At 42.2% G+C, this 22731-nt stretch overlaps 1 protein-coding gene across 3 annotated transcripts in view; it reads left to right on the top strand.

Moving 5' to 3' along the window:
* MAPK11 (mitogen-activated protein kinase 11) overlaps window positions 1-14014 on the top strand; it is a 30449-nt gene extending 16435 nt beyond the window's left edge. For all 3 annotated transcript variants that reach the window (XM_040688028.2, NM_001006227.2, XM_040687943.1), the window contains exons 6-12: window positions 107-154; window positions 2607-2721; window positions 2845-2916; window positions 4521-4600; window positions 7813-7891; window positions 9198-9371; window positions 12527-14014. In XM_040688028.2, the coding sequence (XP_040543962.1) occupies window positions 107-154; window positions 2607-2721; window positions 2845-2916; window positions 4521-4600; window positions 7813-7891; window positions 9198-9371; window positions 12527-12600 (642 nt within the window). In that variant the 3' untranslated portion in view covers window positions 12601-14014. The remainder of the gene's footprint in view (window positions 1-106; window positions 155-2606; window positions 2722-2844; window positions 2917-4520; window positions 4601-7812; window positions 7892-9197; window positions 9372-12526) is intronic.
* Window positions 14015-22731: the final 8717 nt, after the last annotated feature.

Below are 22731 nucleotides of genomic sequence, written 5' to 3'. Positions count from 1 at the left end.
AACGGAGTGTGTCCCTCCATATGTCATATGTGTTATTAAGACATATTTAGAATATACCTTAAAAGGTTAAAATGGTAGCTGACTGACTCTCTGTGTTCTGGTACAGGACCTGAAGCCCAGTAACTTAGCTGTAAATGAAGACTGTGAATTGAGGGTAAGAATCATTCTGTTGTAATGGAGAGAGTGTGAGGAATCATTCTATTATAACGAAGAATGTTTTAATAGCTTTCAGCATTACAGTTCTCTAAGGAAAACATGCATTTGCCAGTTTTGTTTCTGATTCCATAAATTTTGTATGTTTACTACTGTTGTTCCCTGGCCATAGAAGCATTTCCATGAACACGTGTTTTCTCCCCAAATGTGAATTTATTATCACCACAAGTCTCTTTACAAAGCATTCCTCCCCAGTTCCTCACAGACAGAACATAGGCCCAATAGCACATTTCATGACAGAGCACTTAATTGGGTATCTCTTGCACTTTTAGCCTATGATGTCTACACCTGCCAAGTTTAGGTGAGGCCATGTAGCACCTTTCATTTTTATATCTACAGAATATATGAGTTAAATTTAGTAAAAATGTTATGAGAGATGCCAGTATCCCCAGGTACAGTCAGTATTAACACAAAAACAAAACAAACCGCAATTCACACTATGTTAATTCACATCTTTATAGAAATACATATCCTTCAGTATCCATGTGATGCAATATTAACAAACAGGCACGAGGCTCTGGAGGAAAAAGGGGAAGTGTACTTTGCCTTCTAAAGCTTGAAAATGAGTAGCTTAGCATTTCTCCACGACACGTTTCTTTCTGTGACTGGGATTCTGCTATAATCACTTTATTCCAGCTGTGAGGGATTTAAATTTCCAAATATTGTGAGAACAGCAAAAAAAAACCAGCGCAGTACTGACTAAGAGCAGTGCTTTTAGGTTCTCATGCTAATCCTGATCTGTTGCAAGAAACTGTAGTTCCTGTTTGGGTTAGTGGGAGCTGCAGACACTCAGCAATTCTCATGATTATGCCTTTAATGTTTTCACGTCTGTATGTTCAGCATCTGTGAAATGTTATAGTTCATCTGGTTCTGATCATTCGCTTTAAAATGTGTGCTCTGCTTTTGTACTGTAAGAGCCTTTTCATCTCGTCTTCTATTATTTTATCTGTGCGCATTTCTTCCTACCATTTGCTGCATTGTTCTTTGCTTTCTTTGTAGCTTTCCTTCCTCTGATACCAAATTATTTTGTAATGGAACAATCTAGTGGACGTTTCCAAGTGCAAGCAAGAAGGGAATAGAAGCAAAAAGACTCAGAACATGTTTGTGTGTGTACATTTGATAGAAGGCATCAGCTAGTAAAAAAATCTTGCTGACACTTACTTATAATAATGGAGATGTTAGTATTCAAGTTTCAAGCCCTTATTCATGCCTTATTTGCCTCACGTATATTTTTTATAGAAATATATAATGCTCTTAATGTTTATTAGAAGTAAATATGTTAATGTGTTGTTTATACTTTGGCATGTTTCTTTAGACTCCTTATATCATTATATTGGATTATGAATGCAGAATTTTGAATTATACTCTTAAAATATTTGTGTTCCCAGTGAAAAGGATTTGCCATTAGGCTAACAGATAACTCTGGATCTCAGCGTGGGAGGTTGTGACTGGTTTTATTCATATTCCTGTTTGAAGAGACGCTGAATAGTCAGATAGCAAACAACACTGAAGCTGAACGTTACACTTTCACAACAGCATCTCTTAAAGTGTGGGATACCTTTTAGCTCCACAGTCAGTAGGACACTGACTAATTAAAAACTGGAAATAAGGAATTGAGCAGAAAAAATGATTTGAAGTAACGTCCTGTCAATGTAAGCTTACCAAGAGAGAACATATGGAAGGGAATATTCTGCCATCGTGCCTATGAGTAATATGTGTACCTAAACCGAGCCCTGTTGTTGTTTCACTGGGGGAGCTCTATCAAAAATAGATGGCACATGATGTAAATGTACCTTGTTGTGCAGGATATATGTTCCCCTCCTAGTGACATCAGAACACTGCTTGATTTGGATAAATGCTGCCTGCGTGCAACAGTGCTGAAAGCAACATGAGAGGGAAACAACAGAACTTCTGGGGGTTTGTGATCTGCTCGCGTGGTCTTTACATGCTATGGCCGGTGGCATTTGCTGTTGGCACTTCATACAAATGTTCCCAGTTGGCAGTGTTTCATTTCTATTGCAACAGTGCCCATTTTTCAAAAAGCAAGTGTCAGAGGAAAACTGAACTTTAGGCAAGGTGTAAAGTTTTTCTCAGAGGACAGAGGGCCAGACTCATCACCATGGAAGTATCTCTATAATCCCCATAGACAGCACACAGCAGGGAGAGCACAGGAGCTCATACACAGCATTGCAGTTTTACTTCACTGGTGGAGAGATTCTTGGAGTGCTGCATACACTCAGATATAAACCATCACAGAATCATAGGATGGCTTGTGTTGGTGGGGACCTTAAAGATCCTCTTGTTCCAGTCCTCACTGGGGTGGTAATGGGGAAAATCAGTACCCATAACAGAAGTAACAAGAGCTATTTCTATTTATTTTTATCATCCTGTAGATTTTAGACTTTGGTTTAGCTCGACAAACCGATGATGAAATGACTGGCTACGTTGCAACAAGATGGTACAGAGCTCCAGAAATCATGTTGAACTGGATGCACTACAATCAAACAGGTAGACTACGGAGGCTTCATTTTGCTACAGCTGTATATAGTTATAGTATATCTACATGGAAACAACTCCTCTTAATGATGGCTTTGATTCATCCTACACATTTCTCTCTTCGATTTTTGACAGTTGACATCTGGTCTGTTGGTTGCATCATGGCAGAGTTATTGAAAGGGAAGGCCCTGTTTCCGGGAGATGATTGTATCCTTAAGTAAAAGCAGAAAAATGCAGCTATAGAAATACTGTCCAGTTCTTCCATTTTTCTAATAGCTCAAGTGTATGAAAATGCTTTTCAGGTAACAAATTTCTAAAACCATAAACAAATTTTGTTATTCTCTCAGTTTGATATATATTGCAGCTACGTATGAGACCCACCAGTAGAAAAAGAAAGAGGAGCAGATGTTCCTAAACAATAATTACATTTCTTCCTTGTTGTATCTGTATTTCCTTCCTATGTTGTATCTGTATTTCAATAATGGCCTGGTTACAACAGAACAGTTTTCTTCCACGTGTGTGTCTTACATAAATGACGTACATTAAAAACGAAGCTGAGTAATGGCAGTATTTTTTGATCTGCTAATAGTGTGTTAAGACATAGAACTGCTCTAAGGCTGGAAGTTCCTAAAGTGCAAAAAAAAATTACTTTTCAGTAGTAAGTGAATAAAGAGGGATATTGTTTCCTGTTACAGAAACGCCAGAATTTCCACAAGTGCCACAGAGGCGACAGAATGCTTTCTTTCCTCCAGCACTGTGCTGTGGATTCCATTGGCACTGCCTGTGCTGACAGGAGAAATGAGAGAATAGGTGCTGAGGAGAGCAGTAAAATAAGAAGTAATGTTAATGAGGAAGGAGAAAGTAACTGCATCAGAAAAAGAAAGCTTTTAATGTGAGAAACAAAGGCGCATGCTTCTGTACTGGATGTTGACATCTCTTAGTACTCTATACCTCCCCAAAAGCCAATGCTTATGCTGAAACCAAACCATTGCCAGCATCATGTTAGAATTGCCTGACAAAGCTGTTCAGACACCTGAGACCAAGTCTTCCCACTGACTCTTCTGCCATGCTCAGCCTCATTAGGCTCTACTGTAAGCACAGGCATCGTTCAGATGTCCGTCATCTGGATGATCACTGTGCTTCAGACTGTTTGGTTATGTACTCCATGGAAAAATCGATACATCCTGCTTTCAAGAAATATTTTGCTGTTATAAAATATTGTCTACAACTATATGACTACAGTTATGTAATTAATTATCTGACTACAGCTTAAATAAAGTTGTAAAATATTATTCTCTAGGGAAAAATGTAATGTATTTTACAGGTCATATATGACCATGAAAAATGCACATTTTAAAGTTTTTACTCTTGACACTGATATAAAACAGTTTGAAGCTACCAAATGAGATTTTTCCTTTTACCAGCTCTCGCATTAGTAATCTACTCCCGTTTGCTATGATGAACTGTTTTTCAGCCCTTCAGAAACATAAATGTGCTATTAAAATTAAGCTTAAGAGTCTGTTAAATTGGAAGCTGGGACAGGGAAGCGATATTTTTGCAGGCAATTTTCTCACATATGGGCTCACCTGACAGAGATTCACACAGTGCTACAGAAACGATAAAGAATTGGGTACTCCAAATTAGGTTTAAGCAGCTATGAATCTATATCATCCAGTGGACTAAAATGGAATTGTCTTGCTTAATAGTTTTAAACAACCACCTTCATGAAAGCTCATGAATAGTTTAACCCAGCAGTTCTGTCTGACATTTACTTTTATTACATTGCCTTTAATTTTCCTGAAACAACGTAGATATTGATCAACTGAAGAGAATAATGGAGGTTGTGGGTACACCCAGTTCTGAGCTTCTGAAGAAGATATCATCAGAACACGTGAGTTCACAGCTCCATTGAGTTAGCCAATGTTTTATCATTCTTCTTGACCTGTATGACAGACATATCTGATTTGGAAATGAGCAGACACCTTAAGATCATCTTTCTTTTCCAATGCTACAATAGCACCATTAAGAAAACATTCTTTTCAGAGGTATCCGAATACCTTGACTGTCAGCTGGATTCATTTTGTTACCTGTTCCTGTTTCAAAGGAGTTTGCAATTGATCCTGATGATTTCTTTTCTGCTATACTTACAATAAAAGAATTCAAACTGACGTTCAGCTCAGAGCATTACACTGTTGTTATTAAATCTGCTGTCGCTTTCACTTCCACATTTTCCATTGTTGTGAGGGAACAGAGATCTCAGAATCAAATAATGCATTTGGGGTGAGTGATCTTATTTGGAATAAGATACTAATTTGAAATTCATATTTATTCATCTCTCTGAATGCTTTTGTGAGGTTCACCCTTAATGGTGGTATCTGTATTGTTAATAATGTAATTTTTAACTCTCTGTGTAATTTTTTTTCCCTCATTCAGTAGACAAACTATTTCCACTTTGTTTCTCTGCTAAAGCTACACTTAAAAGATTCCCTTAAGGCAATAACCATGTGAGTCCAGCTGAGCTGTAAGGACTGAGAGGTGGCATTGACTGATAAAGGCGTGTGATGGGCGGGGTGTAAAAATGCAGATAAACAACAGCACAGATACCTGCTGAGCTGCAGCTTTTTTCTTAAACATCTTCCATGTAGACATCACTGTAATACTGGTGGCTGTTTTTCAGATCTAGTGTATATTGATGGTTTCCTTTGAACTTAATAAAGAAAATGCTAGTTAAGTAAGCAGAAAGAGTAGGGGAGCCTCAAATGAACCCTACCTTTCTTGAAGGTCCAAGCGTGATGGAGCCTCATCAGCACACACCAGTGTGCAGCCCTGGAGTTTGTGGCTACTGAGCGCCTGTAAGCCGCGGGGCAGGAGGAGGATCAGCCTTTATGCCAGGAGATTGGATTGAGTCTTGTACTGTGCTGTGTTAAGCATAGGAACTTGAGTAGCCTTTATATGTTACTAAGATTCTACGACTTTTGCAATATTAAATACCATAAGCACTTATTGGTGATGGTATCTGGTTCTGTCTTAGATTTCTTGTCTAAGCAGACGTGGTGATCCATAGGGATTCTGAAACTGTGACATCGGGGCTAATTATAGAGCATAGGGAGAACACAAAAAACAAGTTAATGAATGAGAGTGTGGCCAGGTCACCTCCAGGCTGATGGTACCGAGGTAGAGGAGCAGTGCCAAGAAGATGCATACTTTGCTTGGAAGTCCTTGTCTCGTGTGTGTGGGAGTGTCTACTCCATTCCTTCCTCCTCATTCTTTACCATGTTGTTTTTCTTTTGTCCTTACAATTTAGGTATTACTTAATGCAGCTAGTTTTTGTGAGCAATTTTTTTCTGTTCCTCTAACAGCAAAGCTAGGGGTTATCTGAAATCTCAAGCCTTTTTTCAGTTGTCAGTACAGTGTTCAATAAATGAGAACTAAAAATCAACGGGATTTTTCAGCACAAGTAACTGAGCTGTTTTGTCAGTCTTGCATTGTTAATACGGGTTTAAACCGGCAGCACTTCATTATTTTCAGATTAATTTAAACATCTAGATTCTATTAGTTAAGTGGCAAATATATAGATGCAGCTGAATGGTTGCTGAGTATACTTCGACAGGTCTGCATTGGTTGGAGGTAATTTTGACCATATCTTATTCAGTCATGGTTGGATTAATGATGTTAATTGATGTCAGCGTAGAAAAAAACTAATCCACAAATCCACAGATGTTTGTCATGAGATAAATGTATGTCTTGTCTCTGCCTAGCCCATAGCTTCCATGCAAGAATGTGCAAAAGCTCTCTTCTGCTGCGCTGTTCATACACCTATATAAACTCATGCCCCGGGAACTTATTTCTGACATCCTAGTATGTGTTTTCTACCTCTGTGAAATTTAGGGGCATAAAAAAGGTGGTGTGAATCCTGTGTTTGTAGAGACTTCAAGCATCATTCCCTGCACGATGGGCTACAGCTGCCGAAAAGGAAAGCCTCGCTGCCAGCTCCTACAGCAAAAAGGGAAAATGCTAATATTGTTTTAATATACTGGGGACATAAGTCATGAGGTTTTACTTCCATTAGGATGGGAACCTTATCAAGATTCTGAAATGTCGCTAATGGGAGTCTAGAATTATAACAGAATGTGCTTATAGCTTTGAAACAGCAGGAAAAAAATATAAAGATCCGCCTTGTTAAATTAGGACAGCATTTAAAAAGACTGTGCTATGAAATGTAATGATTTAAAATACTTTATATCAATTCATAGCAGCAGCAGAAACTAAGATGGCAGAGAGAGAGGTAGGGAATAGGATCTGTTTCCTAAATGTGGCTATAGGACTGCGCAGGTTATGTGTCAGAGTAACCTCAAGAAGTTCAACAAGGGAAAGTGCAGAGTCCTGCACGTGGGGACCCCAAGCACCAGGACATGGCTTCTATCAGTTTGAGTAGGAAACAAACTTGCCTCTTTAGCTCTTGTGTTTTCAGAACTCCTGGTTATGTCTGTAGCCTTTATGATCAGCAGTCAGCCTCCTCACTGAATAACACTGATCTGATTTATCTGCTCAGCCCTTTCCTGGGATCACGTGGTGTCAGGCATCCTGCCAACATCCGTGGGTCAGATATGAGTGTAGGTCTTCCTGGTGGAGTTTGGATGAACATTTCACAGCTGTGGAGACAAGGCAGGCTGTAAGTTCTGTTCAACATCTGAAGATCTGTGCCCTAGGAGAATCAGGCTTTGTTCTTTGGTTGGTGAAAGTACTGCTCACCTGAGGAGAGGGAGAAGGGAAGGGAGCACAACTGGATGATGCCCCTTTGCCCAGGGTAACTGCAAGATTGTTTAGGTGGCGATTTGTGGTTGAAAGCTCCATGCATGTGTTTCCTGGGGATACACATCAGTGAACCATTTTGAACAGATGAGAACCTAAGTGCTAACATATAACCCCTAGAACTGTACACCTGTTTCAATTGCCTAATAATTATATGTATGAGTGACTGTTTAGAAGGTTTCCCATGTGTAAGAAATGCCATGAGTATTTGATTTTTTTAGAGCTGATACTGTTAATATTGGGCAAAATGTAACCTCTGTGCATGTGGTATGTATATTGATCTATTCCTAGGCAAGAAAGTACATTGAATCTCTTCCACATATGCCTCAACAGGATTTGAAGGCAGTGTTTCGTGGTGCCAATCCACTAGGTAAGAAAGTCAGAGTGATACAGCTTAAATGTCTCACTAACACTTGAACCAAAGATTTCCTTTGCTGTGTGTTCCCTTGTGATAATTGGCGCTGTGAAGAGAGCATTGTTTAACCTTTCAGACTGTTTTTCCTTTGTGAAGCCCAAATCTTTTGTTTTTGGTGGAGATTACTGGAACCTCTTAATGGAAAAGTCGATGGGTGAAAACAGTCTGTGGGTGAAAAGCAAAAGCAAGCTATATATAGCAGGGGTAAATAAAAAATGTCACAGGATCTGGATGAGAGGCATCACTTCTGGCTCAGGAAGGCCAGGAGCTGTGAATTGCTGGCAAGGAGGAGAATACACCAGGAAATAGAGCTGTTTGAATGCTCCTTTTGAGTATTATTTCCTAAGAATTTATGAGCCATTGTTGGACACAGGATACTGGGCTAGACTGGCTGTTGGTCTGATTTGGCACAGCTGTTATTGTGTTTAACCAATTGGATCTGCCTGTGCAAAAGAGATTTTTCTATGCATCATTTATTGTGACATGGCAAAGAAGATGCCCCAGTCACTTGAAACATCTTGCTATGCTTCCTAGTTTGTTTCATCTAATGCACATTCAAGAGTTGTATAGAGGGAAATATTTTGAGTTAAGATGTGGATTATTTATATTTGTTGAAATACAATTTTATTTTTACAAATATAAGTAGCTGTGAATGCTTACCAGAAATGGAATCTGTTTGCATGTATTCCATGAATACACGCTATGTACTGATACTATAAAGGGAACTCGATGACAGTACTTACATGAAGGCAGTAACGATCATTTCATATAATAATTTGTGGTAAACTATCCATATAAAGCCAATTTCAGACTTAAAGATCTCTCTCATTTCTAATAATCTACAGCTGTTGCTATTAAACCCATTTACTCGGCGGTAGGTCTTGTAAAGTTCTTTTGGAGTTTTTGTGTGATGGGGCCATGTGAAGCACCGGGTGCACAACATGGGGTATTTAACTCGAAGCACACAGCTGATGTCAGAGTCAAGGCTGTGAATGTCTGAAGAGGTGAACCAGATTTCAGATAGATTATCATGAACCGATGCACACACCACAAGCAAACCAGAAGCTTCTTCCAACTGTGAAAGTTCTATTCAGTATAAAATCTTCAAAAATCGTTATATTGCTTAAATTTTGTGGGTTTTTTTTTCCAATAATGTTAAATGAGTGTAAAGTGAGAACAGATTGCGTGTAAACAGTTGCATTCTCTTTCACTTCCAGATGGTCCCTTCTAGTTTTGATCCTAGTTTCTCTTTTCCCCGCAGCGGTAGACCTTCTTGAGAAGATGCTGATATTGGACAGTGATAAAAGAATTACTGCCTCGGCAGCGCTCGCACATCCATACTTTGTACAGTATCATGATCCGGATGACGAACCTGAGGCCGAGCTCTATGATGAGTCAATAGAGAATAAAGAGCGAACCATAGAAGAATGGAAAGGTAACAGATAACTGCACACAGGAGTTAATACAGTCAGCAGAACAAAACTTGACTTCACAAACAGTTTTGCTCTGTTTCTGACCAAAGCAGTTTTAACTCTTATACTTCAGGGATGCAAAGACAGTCCATGTGTGTTCCTGTGAGTAGAGACGTGGAAGGGCTGGTAGTTCCTCTCTGGATTTTGCTCCCTTCCCCTATTATTCCTCTATCAGCTCCTGACTAGGTTTCCTATAGAAAGTTTAATCTTAACTAACAGCTGACCCTAGTTACCGTGTAACCGCTCATTTCATCTTCCTTTTAATCTTCTAGGCCAGATCCTCAGCTGAAGGAACAGTCTTAGGGCAACTGTCACTGTTTGGGATTCTGGCCTCGCTTTCTTCAGAACCAGAAATGACAAATTGCTATGTACATGTGTATTTTACTAATCCTTCTCAATATAGCCAGCTAATTGGGCGTAGATAAAGCACGCTGTTGATCTTGTTTGAGGTGTGAGCTGATGATTTTTCTTTGGAGTGACCAAACCCCATCCTTGAGAAATACTGCAGCAGCGTTTGTTCAGTAGTTAATTTCATGCTTGCATCATGGCCATATTGCAGCGTAGTATCACAGAAATAATGTGGCTAAACAGTAAGTTTGCAAGTATACTAAAACACACAGTCCAATTTCATCATTGTCTGATGAGGATGTATTATGCTAAGGCATCCTTACTCAACACTTTACATTGAGAAATGTTCTAGAAAATGAATTCTTCCTGTTTATTATTAAAGCCCTCTCCTTGGCTTAAGTTCATCAGTAAGAAATCTATAAAATAAACACTTTTCTGTTTCTATTTATATATTCTATAACCTTTTCTCCAGAAAAGTGTGATAAAATATATGAGCACAGTAGGTGGTTTCATGGTGAACATTACTGACCTCCTGTACCTTCCTCATGTCCTTGCACTGACTTTCTGCATTTTGTGCCACATTTTATCCTGGGCACTGAGGAGGTTGCCTACAGCAAACACTCCTCAGAGAAGGAGTGGAAATGGGTCGTGGGTCTGTCTACAATAAAGCAGCCTCCTAGAGTCCTGAAAAGGCTTTCTAGAATCCTAGTGGGTCTATAGAGAAAGTGAGGATTGAGTGGCATCAGCTGCTCCTTACCTGTGCTCTGTATGCAGACCCTGGCAGTGAGGAGGTGTGTTCGGTTTGCTTTGGTACTTACCAATGGATGATTTGCTTTCTTCGGCTTGTTCAGCTGATGGAGTCCTTAACAGCAAAGTTTCACAGTTTCCAATTCAATAAAGCTGATTTCAGTTTGTGACGAAACTTTGTTAAAATAACTTAAGAACAATCTTAGCTTGACTCGAAACTGATGAATTGGAGGAGAATTCTGTAGGAAGGGCGGTATATCGTACAGCAGTACCATATTTTTTTACATTGCTGTGCTTTGGGAACTACAGCTGAAATTCCTTCTTTATACAGGAAGAAACAATTTCAAAACTACACTGACATGGAACGTGCAGCTCTTCCTCCTGGCCACATTTTTAGCTTGGAAAAGTAAATATTTTCAAGTACCACGTGGGCCACATTTAATAAGGTGACATTAAAGGTCACCATTTGCATAAAATGTTTGAGTTGTTAATGAAATATTGACCCATTTTTCTCCAGACATCAGTGCCATATTTCTCTTTTTGTGTTCAAATTAAAAGTGGTGCTTGATCCCAAGGGGCACTGAGCAGCCAAAGCAAAATGAGATTTCAGACACTTTGTGTTACACATTGGGCACTTAAGAGTTTCCTTGACCTCTGTTGCACAGCTGAGGTTTGTAGCCTGAGCTCATAGATTTCCTTCTGACATGTTTAATCAGTTAGAAGATATTTCAAAATGCAGAGGCCAAGAGAATGCCATTCAGAGTTGAATGCTACGCACTATCGCTTCGCTGCTGCTCCAGTTTCACATATCTCAGCATAACATCTGTACTTTCAGCTAACTAGGTGACAGGAGAACAGAGGAAAGAGCTTCATAAGCATGCAGTGCACAGCCAGCAGCATAATTTATAACACTGTCCCAGGCACCTGATCTGTGAGGGCACTGCCTTACTGACTTCAGCCAGGAGCTCTCCGACATACCTGGCTGCCTGTGACCAGGTGCTCTTTAAATGCTGCGTATCGAGCACTGAGTGGCCCAACAAGTCCTTCAGCCTCAGGGCTCTGTAGGTGGAATTCCTTCCAGGGGAATCCTTTGATGGTTAGCAAAGCTGGCACACTGCTCAATGGATGTGGTATGCTACAGCATGCTGTGCAACTGAAGCGTAGCCAAGACCCAACCGTAGGATTTGTACGCCCTTCTTATAGTAGGGCTCAGTCCACTGTTATGTTTATTAGCTGTCAGATCTTGAAATAGCACATACTTGGCCACTTATTTATGTATGGACTGGATTTGATCCTTAAAATACGTTATCTAGCTTGAGAAAATCCATAGGAGGTGGCCACCGGTGCTATGCATCATTGCTGCACAAGGCACAAAATATGGTGTTAACATGAAAAGATAAAGGGCTCTTCCAAAAGCAGCATAAAATAGCAGTGAATCTGTGTTTCCAGTTGGGCCTCTCTTGAAAAAAGTAGGACTGCTGCATGCTTGTTAGACAGAAAAAGAACATTTTCTCAGAGGATCTTTAAGTTAACCACAATAAAATACAAAAAACACCTATACCACCTGGATTCAGAGGCATTGGTGCAGTGTTGCACATGATTTATGTTGTAGGCAATTGACAGAAGATAATAAAGAACATTCTTTGTGGTTAAAAGTGCACATCTTAAAACCTGTTTGGGTGCTTTTAAAGGTTCCAGTTTGCATTGCATTTTGTGTTTCATTACATCACTTTGTAAGGTCATCTGACAGCGTAACTGATGGTTCCATTTCAGGGCCGCCGTGTTTCAGTAATTAGGTGAAGGGGGCAGACGTGTTTTACCATGATAGAATAATGTATCCAAGTTAGCAGAACTAGTGAATGCACTCTGAGTCTCGATCTAGATAGACCCTAATGAGGCTGGAAATACAGACTACAAATCACGTGTATGCATTTAACAGTTCTGTCTGGAATGTTCTTCTTTTAAAGAGAAATTAGGTAAAATTGTGTAATTCTTCTCTCTCTCTCTTACCCCCTCTCTGCAGAACTTACCTACGAAGAAGTGATGAGCTTTAAACCACCTGACCTGAAAATGGATAGCCTGGAAATAGAACAGTGAACGGCAGCAGCTGTGCTTTGCCTTGCTGCACCGTGAGGACTGTTAAGATATAACCATACAATTTAACCTGTGTTCAAACGTAGATTTCACTATCCAAAGATATCGGAGATGTGGAAAAGCAGATATGTTGTTATACAGAAGCCAGATGTTGTCTGTTTCGAGGTTTTCTTACCTTGTAATATGAATGTACTCCCAGTTCATAAAGGGTGATAAAGAACTGCTCTGTTCTGACAAAATTATGCACTGAGTTCTGTTTAACGGTGTTTTCTGCATGTTTCATTTTATCAGTCGTATTGCCAAAATGAAGGTGAAGTTTTAAATTCATTTTAAAATTGTGCATTTAACGCATGAATGTATACAAACATAAACATAGAATTCCATACAAGCAATCCTTTTTTTTTTTTTTTCCTGGCATTAACCTAATTTTAACTGTCTGTTTTCATTTTATTTATAGTTAGTGCCTTTATGAAGAGAGGGTGTGGTAGCAAGATAGACAGAATATGCACACGTAGTCCTATCTGTGGTGGTCTTACAGATTTACTAGATGTCTCTCAAACAATCTAGCACCAGTTGGAAGTCAGTAAAAAATAAATCTTTGTCTTGTTGCCATTAAAGTGTCTGTCCTCGTTATTTTCCCTATACGTATCTTTAATCTGCACAGTGCCCGTTTGTGAGACCATTGTAATTCCCGATGGTGCTCCTAACCACAGCTGTGGTGAAGGGCTGCTGGTCTTGCACAGTTTACGACACATCTCTGTGGTTTTCTGCAAACATCAGCCAAGGCTGTCACAGATCAAAGTGTAAGAATACTCAGTCCGGTTCAACACTTGGAACTCAGTATTCCTCATTGTCTGATTTTCCTTCAATTGGGCCGTGAGAAAACAGCCTACAAACTGCCATTGGAAAACGAGACAAAATAAGGTTTAAGTATAGATTGCAGATTTGTGACAAACCAGGTAGCCATCTGGACAGATTTTCTTTTCAAGCAAAATGTGAAGGGCTTTCCAGCTTGGAAAATTAAAACATACATAATAAATTGCAGGGCAGACTGCATACTGAGTTGCATTAAATAATTTAATTCATTGTCTCCTCTCCCAGTGGAAGGCATAAGAGTAAGGCAGGAATATCCTTTGGCATAAGGCCTCCTGTGATTTAATGGCTGTCTTTCTCACGTACTACTGAACTTGGTTGCACAAACTACTCAGTGTTCCTTTCTGTGTCTCGTTCTCACTGTCAAAGTCTCATTTTGGAGGTGGCTTTTTATATTACTTAGGTTTTCTTCAACTTTTGTCATTAAGATCCAGTTGTACAGCTATTACATGAGATAATGAATTCTACTGCATTTGTTTATCTTCCTCTGTATCTTTTCTATGTAAAAAGATTTTTTCTTAATAAACAGATAGAAAAAAGTCAAGTCCGAGAACTCTTCTTTTTGAAAGACATTGATGTAGTACTTTTGGCTTCTTTGAGAAATAGAAATCATCACTCCACCTAAAAAACTTGCTCCTCATTTGTGCTTTACACGGGTAGATGGTGACAGGACAAGGGGAATGGCTTTAAACCAAAGGAAGGAAGATTTAGATTAGATGTCGGGGAAGTTCTTTACTGAGACAGCAGTGAGGTGCTGGAACGGGCTGCCCGGAGAGGTTGTGATGCCCCATCCCTGGAGGTGTTCAAGGCCAGGCTGGGTGGGCCCTGAGCAACCTGGTCTAGGATGTGACGTAGCAGCTGGCAGCGCTTCCTGAGGTGTGGGGGTTGGAACATAATGATCCTTGGGGTCCCTTCCAACCCAAGCCATTCTATCATTCTATGACTCCTGTCAATGTTTGCCAATTATCTACTACTTACATTCAGTAGACTGCAGCAATTTGTATTCGGCTTTCTTCAATGCATGTAAACTTTGCTTGGATTTATTGAGAGTCCTTTGAATTGGTGTCTGGCTGTCATTACACTGCCACCCTTTGGAGCTTCATGAGGCCTGTAATGGTTGTGCAGCAATTATCTGAATTTCACATTAAAATAGGTGAAAAGGTTATAAATCCTTAAATGATTTGTCTGGCTACCTGGTGAAAATCATAACTCAGGCATGTCTTCCGCATCTAGTTTTTCATTTACTTGTTTACCACTTAACAGAAAAATAGTTCAGTGCTTTATTTTCTGAATCCCATGCTGAGTTTGCTCGCCTGGTCTGCAACTGTTTTCCAGCTGGAAGGGCAAGGATGCAATAAATTTCATGAGAACCCTCTGCAACAAACGATAATGAGTTTAGTGTGGGATTTGTCCCATCATCTGTCTGATCCGGTTTCCTAGCTGTGGGGGTGGCCAGCTCCAAATGTTGCAAAGAATGTGTAAAACTCCGTGGTAAGCAAAGAGCAGACAATCTCTGCTTCTCGTATCTAGTTAAGTAGGAAGACACAGAGCTTTTTTATCACTTCCAAAATTTGTTCTCCTGGCAACTCTGAGTCTTCCTTAACTGGGTAGTTAAAATACCAAAGAAAATTATATCCTATTTTCCATTCACAGATGTGATTTTTTTTTCTAGGAGATAAATTATGTAGGAAGAATACAGTCATAGCCACGTGCAAACTAATCAGAGGTGACAGTAATGGATAACAGGAGCTCAGCTATTTTTAATGAAGTACTGTCAAAACTCATAAATCATTATCTCATTGTAATGTCAAGAAAAATGGTAGTACGAAAGACAGTTTTTTCCTCCATTTCCCAAATCAAGGCCATTTCTTTGACCTCAAAAGCCACTAATTAACCTATTTTTCCTAGAACAGGTAACAGACTCCCTAGTGGAAATGCAGGAATGCGATGTGGTAAGTTTATCAGTTTACAACAGCAGGACAGGGTAATTGGAAAGGCAGTACCCTACTGAGACCGAAGCAGGGAAGGCTTAGTGCTAATAATGCTTATCATCTGAACACAGATGGAAAAAAACATCTGTCCACCAACAGAAGCAGGGAAAGAGAGGTAAATATCTCTATTAGGGTCTTTCATAAAGAGTATGTAAAAATGAAATCAAGGATTTCATTTTGGCTTTTTTGATAAGAAGTGTTTAATACAGGAATTGTTTACATGGCTCAAATTTTAACTGCAGAACATTTTATAGTGGATTTAACCTGTTTGTTTTTTTTTCCAATCTCCTGACACCACTTTTATTATAAGCACAATTTTGTATGCTCTCTATATATCGCATGTGCATGTGCAGAAAGTGCCCTAAGTTGTCCACAGTAAATGGTCAGAGAACTGCTTGACTTGCAAGGGACCTTCAAAGGCCACCTGTCCAACCTCCCTGCAATGAATAGGGGTATCTACAGCTAGATCAGGTTGCTCAGAGCCCTGTCCAGCCTGGCCTTGAATGTTTCCAGGGATGGGGCTTTCACTGCTTCTCTGGGCAACCTGTTCCAGTGCCTCACCACCCTTACCATAAAAAACTTTCCTTGTATCCAGTCTAAATCTCTCCTCCTTGAGTTTGAAACCATTTCCCCTTGTCATATCACAGTAGACTCTGCTAAAGAGTCCGACTCCTTCTTTCTAGCAGCCCCACTTTGGATACTGAAAGAACACTACTAGGTCACCTTCAAGCCTTCTCCAGGCTGAACAGCCCCAGCTCTCTCAGCTTGTCTTCATAAGGGAGGTGTTCCATCCCTTAAATTGTTTTTGTGGCCCTTTCTGAATGTGCTCCAACAGGTCCATGTCTTTCCTCTACTGAAGACTCCACATCTGGACACAGTACTCCAGGTGAGGTCTCACCAGCACAGGATCACCTCGCTTGCCCCACTGGCCATGCTTCTTTTGATGCAGCCCAGGATCCGGTTGGCCTTCTGGGCTACGAGAACACATTGCTGGCTCATGTCCAGCTTTCCATTCACCAGTACCCCCAGGTCCTTTTCAACAGGGCTGTGCTCTCTATCCTTCCATCCCCAAGCCTGTATTGATAGTGGGGGTTACCATAATCCAGGTGCAAGACCTTGCACTTGGATTCACTGAACCTTATGAGGTTCATCTGGCCCAACTGCTTAAGCCTGTTTAGGTCTCTCGGGCATCCTGTCCTTCAGGCGTATTGACTGCACCACACAGCTTGGTGTTATCCACAAATTTGCTGAGGGTGCACTCAATCTCAATGTCATTCACGAAAGTATTAAAGAGCATCAGTACCTGAGGGAAACTACTCATCACTGATATCCAGCCGGACCGTTAACCATTGATCACCAATCACTGGGTATGATCTTGCAAACCAGTTCCTCATTCATCAAATAGACAACTCGTCAAATGTTTATCTTTCCAATTTGGAGAGAAGGATGCTGTGGACTACCGTGTCAAAGACCCTACTGAAGTCCAGATGGATGACATGAGTGGTTCTTCCCTTGTCCACTGATGCCGTTATGCCATCACAGAGGCCACAAGGTTGGTCAGGCAGGACTTGCCTTTGGTGCTGCTTGTAATTGATGGTGCTCGTTATCCCTGACCTGTAAAGCACAGAATTAATTCTCAGCAAAACACATCTAAACAACACAGCTGTGCCTCAGCTACTCACATTTCCACTGAAGGAAAACATCACAACCCTCTGAGGGCTCTCACTGGTTAATTACTGTCATTGTTAGCAATTTACTTCTAATCTAAATTTACCTAATTTCAGCTCTCAGTCACTAGAGCTTGTTATCTCGCTACCTACTAAACTGAAATTACATCTAGTATTTATTATCTCACTTTAATCAGTGTTAAGTGCAACTCCAAGTCTAGTAATTCTGTCATTGGAAGTAAAAGGTCTTGCAAAAGGAAAAACAAGACTTTAACATCCAGCTCAATCTTTTGACATGCTCAAGTATAGGCTACATGTCTTTTAAAGTCTGCATTGCCTATCAATTAGACAGCGTTGTTGCAGAATTCCCATTAATGCTCTTAGCATGTTTTTATTTGGCACAAGAGATGAAAGGAAAAGAGGAGGTGGTTCAGTTCACTGCAAGGTCAGACACAGAGAGTGAGCACTCAACCCAGGAATGGGGGGACAGCTGTTTCAAGGACAGAATTTTGGCAAAAAAATACGTTTGGCAGAGGTGAGGAGCCATCAATACAAAAGCCACTTCCTTCCTTCTTCCTGTCACATGTGCTCCTGGATAATAAAGAGCATGCAGACATCCACCTCTCCAACACTCAACCTGGTCAGAGATGAATCAATTAGAAATTACACTATTTAAATGCAGTGAACTACTTAACTAGCGCCCTTAGCTCCACCTGTAATTGCTGGATTGGCTCAGGAATCCCTGACGGGTGAGCATTGGGAAAGATTGAGCTCTTGCTAAAAGAGAAATACACTGCAAGTTGTATAAAACTCTCTCTTTTCTTAGTAGCAGAAAGGAATTCAAGCGAGGCAAGCTCAGCCTCATTGGGAAAGAACTAATGGCAGCACCTCTGCTCCCCTTTGAAGGAGCTGCTTGTTTCTCTTGCATATGAACCATGCTGCCAGTGTCTGCAGATACAGTGCAGCCCCCTGAAGCTGGTTCTCAGGAAATCAGCATGCTCTTGCAAAGCATGCCTACCAAGTGGCATTCATTTATCAGTCTATGACATTGATTGGTTTTCAGTTCTGAGTGCTATGTGCATTACTAAGTGGGACCCATGTAAGCAGGCAAAGACAAAAGCACAAGGACTTTACGCAACTAGTATGAAGAGGGTCAGAAAGCTGCATTAACATAGCTGCCATTGACCTTGCTGCTGCTGTATAAAATATAGAGCTGATATGCACAAAAAAGTCTAAGTTAAGGGGGGATATCTTGTGAGCTTCCTATACTAATGCCGATCTTCTAACCAATCCATTATACAGGAAATTTCCACATAATGAGCGAAGTTGTTCAATTAGGCTTCAGTCCTGCATGCATACAGATGCTTCATTTTGCACTCACATAGTCCCTCAGCTTCAATTATCGTCACCAATTAACATGTGCTGTTGTACAGAGGTTTTAGCTGCTCCTTTTAGGTTCCAGATTGATCACAAAGGATAGTGAATGTGGTAAATAATGAATCTCAGTGGCAGCCATGAGACAAATATACATTACACCTGCCATAACTGGCAGCCTCCACTGAGCCACATCTTGCCCCTTGTAGAATAACGTCCTCCAGATTAGCACTAAGATAATATATTCCTATTTCATACTCACTTTGTTATAGAGCCCAAGGGCTCAAATCAAGAACAAACCCCAGCCATGCTTCACTCTGTGCAAAAACTACACAACGTGTCCTGTCCAGCCTTCTCATCAGGCTGAAATGGAAAAGCAACAAATGGACTCAACATTAAGGGTGATGGAAAACACAGGTAAGAGCAGCACTAAGTTTCTGGTGATATACACAGGTGATATGCACAACTACGTAGTGGCAAACAGGTTAAGCTTTCAGCTATATCCATTAATGCCCTTTCTGTATGATCTTTGCATCAGGGATGGAAAACCCTTCAAGAGTAATTTTTCCTCTGTGCAATAAGATCTCACACTGATAAACTGTGATAGTCTAAAAACACCACTGCTTCCTTCTAACCCCAAAAATTCAGACACAAACCCAGACTCCCCACACATCAGTTTATGGCAGGAAGCAGTAAGAGGAGGGCCTTTATGCAGGATCTGAGGACAGAGTCACGAGAGTGTGACAAGCAGTTGTTCTGTACACACCCATCTGCTATCTCTACACCTGGCTTTGCCTCTTCCATCCCACCTCCAGCAGGCAGGGATGAATGGGGCAGGAAACACTGTTGTAGCACCTCACTCAACATCCTGAACAAATGAAATGCCTAACCAAAGGGAATAAAAACAAAAAACACCCAGGTAGTACCTAAAGATTCCCACCAGATTACTGTAAAGCATTCTCACTGCACGGCCGAGCCCCCAGCCCTCCTCCGTGCCACATACAGTGGAATTCAAGCACCCTGCTCAGAGGTCAGAGAAACCACCGCCGAATGGTTGCAAAACACTTGGCAACAGCTCCACGAGGGAAGGGTGTGGATGCAATAGCACAGGAATACTGTCAGAAGAAAACTGACATTTTTGTTTCGGCTTCATTTCCCCCTTGCAATAAATGAAATTGGTTTGCTTCTTCCACAGCAACATATACAAATAGGCAAGATCAGGCTACTTTTGGAAGGTGGTGATAGAAGGAGGACTGGCGGTTGGCCCATACTTTTCTGCCCTGACAACCGTGCCAGTTTGTCACTGCTAATAGACAGCTTGTCCTGAGCAGTTACCATGCAGTTCTTTCACCAGCCCCTATAACTGCTCTTCCTCTGCAGAACTCCTCGGGAAGACGTGGTTAGCTTCTCCACTGCTCTCTCACAGGGCTACTTCTCCAGTGCCAAAGTCTCGGCTCCAATCTGGAGTGTGAACTACTGGAGACTGCTAATGGGACACATCCCATTTAGCACATGTTTTGCAGCTGATGGCAACCTTCCAGCACTGAAAGGTGGTTCTCCTAAAAAAAAAAACAAACCAAACCAAAACAAATGTTTCTTCACGGTAACTATCTTCCCAACATTCCCCTTACAGGTTGGGCATTAAGTGTGTGTTTTGCATCATAATTTTATTTATTCCCTTTTATTCATGATGTCTGAGGAAGGTCTCTATTTGTTCCATAATCATTACATTAAAAGTATGCCAAAAACAGAAACATCTGATAGCATTCCTTTTTCAAGCAGCCCTGCCCAGCACACACTGCCGAGGATAAGATACGGCTGTAGTACCATAGCAGTGTGATTGCAACAGATTGTCTTTGGGAAAATACCAGGTACTACATCCAACCAAGCCCAGCAGGTCACCAAGACTCTGCATTCTCTGACTCTGCTGTAAGATCTGCCAGCTGTGGATGGATCCAAGCTATTAGATGTTAAGTAATGGACAGGCTCAACACCCAGTAAGAGCTACTGCTGTGTAGCTCTCACTGGTCCATACCATATCCAGCCATTATCTGAATACCAAACACTGCAAAAAAGCAATGTTGGAAATGTAATACACAAACTGGGGATGGTTGGGATGGTAGATTTGAAAAACAAATGATCTAACTGACAGAAGCCCAGCACTACCTGCCAAGTGTCAGAAGGCTGCTTTCTGTTCTCACCAACATAGCTAAGTCAAATGGGTCACCTATCGGCAGAGAGCAGTACTGGAGAACACCTGTGTGGAGGAAGGATGTGAGTCTGTACTCCACACGTCCATAGTGAGAGGAGGCGGGCAGGGCTGCTCGCCCGAACTGAGCAGTGACACACAACAAGGCCAGAGCGCCCCTTTCCTAAAGCCACAAACTGAACTCTAGCAACAGCAAGCCTGAATTACCCAACCTCAGCAACATTGCTCAGGGCTGAAGTCAGACCAAACAAAGGGCAAGAATTGTAGTTATATATGCACAGAGAAAACACAGAACACATTTAAAAGCAGGTCTTTGCCTCAAATGTGCCGACCAGCACTATTTGCTATGGAAATACAGCACTGTGGAAGTTTTAAGCAGCCATCTGAACCGCTTCATACCACTCCAGAGATGCATGGACCACTTGCACATCCACTGCCTCCTGCCTGCAGACACTCCTGTGCATGCAGAGCAATCACACAGCCCCAGCCTAGCAGGACTGCCCACACCCACACCTCTGCTGTCCCTGTCATGCCCAGGGCTGCTGCTGCTGGCACCTCTCCTTGTGTCTTAATGACTGCAGCACTCACTGCTTGTCACAGCCACCATGCATTTCTCTGCTCCAGCTAACTGGTAGAATATCATTTGATGCAGTACAATACTTCAGTGGCCTCTACAATTATAACTAAAGGCAGTTTTTCTCCACTGCCTGTAATTCCCATTTCTTCCTCTTTCCATTTCTATTTTTTACTTTATATCCCTTCACACCTTAGTGTAAAAGTCAGCAGTGTTTTACCACATCCAAAGCACTGACACACGAGTCCAGACCACAAGAGCCACACCACAGAACCACAGAATGGGATGGAGGGGACCTCAAAGACCACCCAGTCCCAACCCCCTGCTATGGGCAGTGCCACTCACCAGCTCAGCAGCCCAGGGCCCCATCCAGTCTGGCCCTGAGTGCCTCCAGGGATGGGGAACCCACAGCTTCTTGAGGCAGCTGTGCCAGCGGCTCACTGCCCACTGAGTGAAGCATTTCCTTCTAATATCTAACCTAAATTTCTCCTCTTGTAGTTTAAAGTCATTCCCCTTGTCCTATAGCTATCAGAGCAAGTAAAATGTCATTCCTCCTCCCGTTTATATGCTCCCTTCAAGTACCGGAAGGCTGCAATGAAGTCATCCCAGAGCCTTCTCTTCTCCAGGCTGAACGAGCCCATGGTGCGCACACAGGCAGATGAACGCCGGGCTGTGTTTGTGCTCAGCTCCATAGTAAGGCTTCTCAGTTTAGCCCAGCAGCACAATACCCAGCACGGCACGCTGGGGCTGCAGGGAGCCCTGGTATCACCATGCAGCCATCCATCCACACTCCTGTCAGCTCCCACTCCCACCTCCCATTTCCAAGGCTGATTTCATCGAACTGGGGAGATATCTTGAGCTTTGCAGGACAATAAAACACACATCGCCCACCAGATCCACAAACACAAGGCAGCATGCGAGCGTGTCGTAAGGAACAGATGGATTTTGAGCGTGTCTCGGTGCGGCAGAACCCTCACACCTTTTTCTCTGCGGCTACAGCGAGGCGCGGGCGCTGGATGAGGCTGAGCGGCCACGGCCGCACCTCAGGTCGCCGGGCCTCTCGCCCCGCCGTGTCAGCGCTGTGAGGGAGCGGCCCTCGCCGTCCACACGGGCAGTGGCACGGCTTTGGCCGCACCGCTGCGGGGAGAGGGGCGGAAAGCAGAAGTGCTGGAGGCGCCGAGCTGCTGGAAGAGCTAACGCGGCGTACGCCGCACGGACGGTGTGAGGGAAATCCCCCGGAGCTGCCCTGCCACACACCGCTCCTCCCGTGCCCAGCACCTGCCGGGCCACCGCCGGGGTCTCCTCCCGCGCTGAGGAGGGGGCAGGGCGCTGGGCCAGGAGGTGCCCCCAGCGGAGCGCGGCGCTGCCGGGGGAGCGGGGCAGGGGCGGGCGAGAGGGAGGGAGGCGCGGAGGGAGCGCGGCCAAGCCCGGCCCCTCGGCTCGCTC

This window comes from Gallus gallus, chromosome 1 (genome assembly GCF_016699485.2).
Source record: "Gallus gallus isolate bGalGal1 chromosome 1, bGalGal1.mat.broiler.GRCg7b, whole genome shotgun sequence".
Lineage (NCBI taxonomy): Eukaryota > Metazoa > Chordata > Aves > Galliformes > Phasianidae > Gallus > Gallus gallus.
This window is presented reverse-complemented; position numbering and strand designations above follow the sequence as displayed.